Genomic DNA, 6,000 nt, shown 5'->3' on the forward strand with positions numbered 1-6,000 from the left:
CAAATCGTGTCACCCGGTTGTAGTTTGTCCATCAGCAGGTACTCAACACTGCTGACTGATTAAGATTCTCTGAACGATTTGGTTCCTGTCAAACTCATCCATCCATTCATTAGCTCCTCCCACCAGTCTAATTCACAATCACCAGTTAACGTAACATACATGACTTTTGACTACTGGAGGAAGTCAAAGCACACACAAAAAACCCACATACAGGACCAGAACCTGAACCTGGAACCCTTTTCCTCTGAGCTGTGACCATGTCAAAGTCTCTCAGGTCTTTATATCTGCCCAAAACTACATAAACTACTTACCGTCCAATATATCCCAGACATGCTCCGTTACCATGAGATAATCGGTGCCTTTGCTTCATCATTCGGAGGTCGTAACGTTTTAGTTGAAAAACCCATCTAGCGTTGATCTTTTTGAGATACTTCAGAGAGTATTACATATTAACGATCTCCGATATCTGCCCATGATATAGATAATATCCTCATTAACGCCGGAGCTCTCCATTAAATCTGACTTTTACCTTTCCAGCTGTTATCTCACCAGTCAGCTGTACCGCCTCCCTCCCCTCAGTTTGTGAGGTGAACCTCCTGGTCCTCCTCCCACTCAGTCTACACATGTCAGTCACTGCTGTCTTTTATCTATCCTGTTTTCCTGGTTCCACCTCCCTCCACTCTCCTCCCACACAGTCTGTAGCCGTCAAACTCGATTCTCTGTCATCCCTCCTTTCCATTCTTCCTCCCACGCTCTCACTCTGCCATCTAATGCAGTATTATTCATTTGTTCATTTTCCCCTAATTTTCATCGTCTCTCTTTCTACATTTGCTAAATTATTATTGCCCTTTCTCTCTCTCCCGCTCTGTGTTTGGTCTGTGGGCAGGTAGAGCAGCTGCAGAGTTTCGTGACTCATGATCCACATTTCTATTCAGACGTTGACTGCTTTGTCCCTCGTGCGGTGCTGGAACTTTTATGAAAACTGTAGAAATTGATCTAATGAAGCTCGGGTCAAAAAAAACGCGTGCAGATCTTCAGTTTGTATTATAATGTGGCTGTTTGCTGACAGATTGAAGATTCGTTTTATTGGTACTTCAGCTGAATACTTGTTTCTGGGTTTCTTTTGATATAATAGGTATATTTTGAAAAGTACTTAAAAGGGCACTGCAGGTTCATAACAGAAAGCTTTCTTTATTAACAGGAGGTGTGTAGTTTAAAAGGAATATATATGATTTATTAGAAATATGGGCATTTTGGTTTCTAAAGTCAAAGCAGTGTTCTTCACATAGCCCACAGTTTCATGCAAGTATAATGTTACATTCCCGCAGCACTCCTTAAATTAAGTCTTTTGCTTCTTAATTCTTCTGAGGTCATTCATAAGACTTTACCAACTTAATCCTCCCACACATATTTTTCCATCTCTTGAGGGAAATAAGCTATAAACATGTAAGTTTATGCACATTCAGCAGATACAGAGCACTATTTGCCTTAATTTGTTGATCCGATTAAGTCCCTTAGGTTCAATATTTACTTTCCCATCAGCTCGGTTTTGTTCTTGACTAACTCCTGAGGAAATATCTGTAGTGGGTTTTATCAGCGGATGAATATGTTTGTTGTAGATCTGAGGACGGGACTATGGAGGCTAACGCTAAGCAGCTAACTGACAAAAACTGACTGAAGCCAAAACCAGAACACTGAGCTGAAACCTGAAACGTTCCATCTAACTGAAGGTGTCGGGTTTTAATTCACCTCAACCTCATATAAAAAAAATGAATGAAAAACTGAAAATTAAGACTTTATTTCATTCTAACTCATAAAGTGAGATGAAGTAATTGGCTGATAGGAGCTGCAGAGTCAAGTGATCGTTCTGGTTTGTCACTTCTGACATTTACAGCGTTTACATAAAAGGAGTTTTGTGATCAGTATTGATCACAAAACTCCTTGATATACTCAACAATATTGATTCCAAGCCATCAGTACTTGCAAATTGGTAAATAATCATCTCGGTCTGCCTTTAAATTAATTTCATTCTCTGCTGTGGCACATCAACACTTTTATTTTGCAGCATAAATAGATTGTGATCAACCCTCACAAAAGCAGTTCAAATCGACAAACTGAGTCATACTAAGTTGAAATTCTTGATCCATAACTACAGATACAGCATCTACCAGGGGTTGATCGATATGTTTGTTCAGGGCCGATGCCTGTTATTAGTAATCAAGGGGACAGTTTACCGATATTTGGAAAAGACTTAAAGGAAAAATTAAAATCTTCGTGTCAAAAGTCAAAATGCCCTCGTTTATTTCAGTTTTTAACATTTATCCTTCAGTGTTTATAGGCTGGGCTGCAAGGTGGCTCGGTGGTTAGCACCGTTGCCTCACAGCATAAAGGTCGTCGGTCGCGTCCAGGTGAGGAGGGATCTTTCTGCGTGGAGTCTCCATGTTCTCTCCGTGCAGCGTGGGTTCTCTCCGGGTTCTCCAGCTTCCTCCTGCACAGTCCAAAAACATGTTGAGGTTAATTGGTGATTCTAAATTGTCCGTAGGTGTGAATGTGAGTGTGCTTGGTTGTCTGTCTCTAAGTGTAGCCCTGTGATAGACTGGTTACCTGTCCAGGGTGTCCCCTGCCTTCACCCTGAGTCAGATGGGATAGACTCCAGCCCCCCATGACCCTAGTGAGGATTAAGCGGTGTATAGATGATGGATGGATGTTTATAGGCTATTGCTGGTGACCAGTCAGTTAGTGCTGAGACCAAAGTAGCACATTTTTAGATTCATTAATTTTTATCAGAAATGGGTTATGAAAAAATACAGATTATTGAAAAATTGCTGAACATTGGATTCGATCATCGGTATTGACTGTTTACTGTCCCATTTTGTCTCTACATTTCTATGGTGTTCTTAATGTACAGCTGACATGTGAACTAAATAGACTCACACATGGTAAACCATCCACAGGTTAACTGCATTTGGCGACTTCATATTCATGCAAAGTGTTTCCACAAACCTCAGGGTGTGTTGGTAACATCCTTAAAATTTATTCACAAGAATCAGACTCGTTCGACTTTTAACGGCTTCCCAAAGTCTTTAAAAGCTTTTTTTTCCATCTTCAAAAAGGCTGCAAATGAATGTGTGTTTTTAAATGCGAAACGAATCGCCCACTGCTAGTAGAATTACAGATACAGCAGGTCATTTTTTTTTCTTTTTCCTCCCTCTCTCCTCTGCTGTATGTGGGCACGTAAAGCTCGCTGTAGCCTCTGGTGACTCATATTCACAGCGAGATTCTGACACATTCTGGTAAATATGTTTCAGCAAGAACTGGAGAAGCTCGAAACTCAAGATGTGAAGTATTAAAACTTCATTTTGGGGGCATTTTCACTGCAGCCTGTTGTGCTGAGTGTATTAGCAGTGTTTATGATACATATACGGCAAGATATAGTCGTTTATTTTAGTGGGTTTGCAGCAGACTACTTTATATACAGCACACATGGTGTCGAGTGGGCGGCTGGAGCAGGAAAGACGTCTTTAACTCTCGGGATCGCTGATAACGATTCAGCTCGAAATGTGGGCTTTAAAGTGTAAGGAACAGATGTTTGTGGGCTGCAAGTTTAGTTTTTTTAAGCTAACAGTTTTGTCATTGAGGTGGATGAATGACGTCAGCTTGTCCTTCATTCATATCCTCACTATCTGTTCATCCACCTCTAAAATGTGCTACTTTCCATAAGCAGGGAGGAGACGGAAAGCTCTAAAAATACACCCCTCCTGTCCTCCTTCTCTCGCGATCATTAACTCAGCGTGAGTCCTGACCTGCTCTCGCTCCTGTTGAATTTTTTTTTTTTTCTCCCTCCTCCTCTGGTATATTAAGGGAATCTGCACCCAGCTGCCTACTACACCGGTGCCTTATTCTGCTGCTGCCGCCGCCGCCGCCGCCGCTGCTGCTGCTTCGTTATCATTACTCCTGCCTCCTTTTCCTCCAGACACACTTTTAAACCCACTCACTTACACTTTATCTGAATGCTCTGGAGGACGTTTCACACTCAGACTCATTCGGACTCACACCTTCTCCTCTCATGTGCACATCTTCCCACACACACACACACACCTTCTGCATCGCATTCGCTCTAAACACACATTTCTGCTTCCTTATCGCTGTTGAAAGCACTTCACCTCTTCACAAGTCAAACCCTCACTTGCACACACACACACGCTGCACTCACCCACATAAAAAACACACATTCACTCACAAACACACACACACACACACAAGCGTCTCACGTTTTCGCCTGCGAACTATGTAACGATGCTGATTCCAAGGCAGAGGATTAAGATCGCGCTGCGTCTGTGGATGCCCGTTCTCATGCTCAGGATTGTCGTGGCTCAAACTCTGGTAACGTATCAGATCCTGTGTTTGTAACCCAGAACAGAACTTTTTTTCTTCCTGGAGGAGTTTTTTTTATCTATTCAGGAATCTCCTGTTGAGGGAATGTAGCGCTTAGTTCCTTTTCTTTCTCGCTGATTTGTAGTGACACAGGTGTTGATGTGCTGTTTCTCTTTATGTTTGTGTTGTGGTTATAATTTCCCTTTTAGATGAAGGTTTCAGACCTGGTTTGGGGTTTGATAACTGCTTTTGAGCTGTTTCAGTCGTGTTTCAGAGCAGTTTTAGATGTGGTCAGAGGAGCGACTCTGAACTAATCTGAGGATGTTTCCAGAACTGCTGCGTTAAATTGAGTTAAATTAGTTATAAAATTAGCTGTATCTGAACTGTTAGACTGGTCTGAACTACTTCGGTAAATGTTTTAGATATGGTTGGTGAAACGTTGCTGGATAAACGTTCCTGAACTGTTAGATTAATGTATGTAAACCAGCAGATCGATGTTTTTGATGTGGTAGGAAAAAGGTTTCTGAATTGGTTAAATAAAAATCTGAACTGTTAGCTGTGTGTGTTTCTGAACAGTTAGATAAATGTTTTCGATGTCCTAAGAGAAAGGTTTTGAATTGTTTGATTATGTTTCTAAACTGTTCCATAAATGTTTATGAACTGTCAGATAATATAATTGTTGGTGAATGTTTCAGATGTGGTTAGACGACCACAGAATTTTGAGATATTTTCAGAACTACCAAGATAAATGTAGTTAGATTGATTAATTTTTAGCTGCCTGCCTTGTTTGGAGAAATGTTTCTGAACTGTTAGATGTATGTTTTTGTGATGTGTAAAGAGAAAGCTTTCTAAACTGGTCCAGGAACTTGAATTTAGTTAGATGAACGATTCATCTAACTGCTGAAGAAATGCTTATTGACTGCCAACAGAAAGTTCAGTTTTTGGTTACTGGATAAAAATTTTTCAGTAAGTGTTGCAGAAGTGCTTTCATCACTTGTTGACCTGTGCAGCTGCCAAGAGGTTTTCCACACAAAAAATATCAGCAGGAGAATCTCCCTGTCTGACTCATTTGGGGTTTTGGTCGATTCCTGCAGCACGTGGCGCTGAACCGACCTCCTCTCATCTTTAAAATAGGTGTCCTCCTTCTGCGCAGAAAATCCATTCACATTTGAGAAAATCCCCTTCTGTCCCTCTTTGAGCTCTTTTTCTCTTTCTCCTCCCGATACTTCTAATTCTAAGTGGATCATTCTTGCTCATCTAAACTGTATGTAAACACTGGTAGATGGTAACGTGGTGACCCAGGAGTTGGACGTCAGTCTTTGGTTCCACCATGAAACATGTTGTCAGAAAACATGTAAACATCATAAGAGACTGTACAGTATTTATAGCAGACATGTGTCCTTGTGTTTTTTGATATTTCATCAATGAATAAGTTGGAAATCCTGTTTGTTTTCCAGATCCAGGGTTCTATCCGTCCCCATGCCATCATCATTCTGCCCAACAAAGCAGGAACAGAGGTTCTGGTTTGCTACGAGGACGAGGGCGTCTACATCGACACCTACGGCCGAATCACCAAGGACACGGTGCTGCAGTGGGGGGAGATGCCTGCGTCTGTCGGTAACTTAC

General features: G+C 41.4%; 1 protein-coding gene across 5 annotated transcripts in view; it reads left to right on the plus strand.

The window, feature by feature from the left end:
- LOC103357640 (misshapen-like kinase 1) overlaps positions 1–6,000 on the plus strand; it is a 76,791-nt gene that overhangs the window by 63,222 nt on the left and 7,569 nt on the right. For all 5 annotated transcript variants that reach the window (XM_008282272.1, XM_008282276.1, XM_008282274.1 and 2 more), the window contains one exon: positions 5,832–5,991. In XM_008282272.1, the coding sequence (XP_008280494.1) occupies positions 5,832–5,991 (160 nt within the window). The remainder of the gene's footprint in view (positions 1–5,831; positions 5,992–6,000) is intronic.

Source organism: Stegastes partitus, unplaced genomic scaffold, assembly GCF_000690725.1.
Source record: "Stegastes partitus isolate 25-593 unplaced genomic scaffold, Stegastes_partitus-1.0.2 Scaffold265, whole genome shotgun sequence".
Lineage (NCBI taxonomy): Eukaryota > Metazoa > Chordata > Actinopteri > Pomacentridae > Stegastes > Stegastes partitus.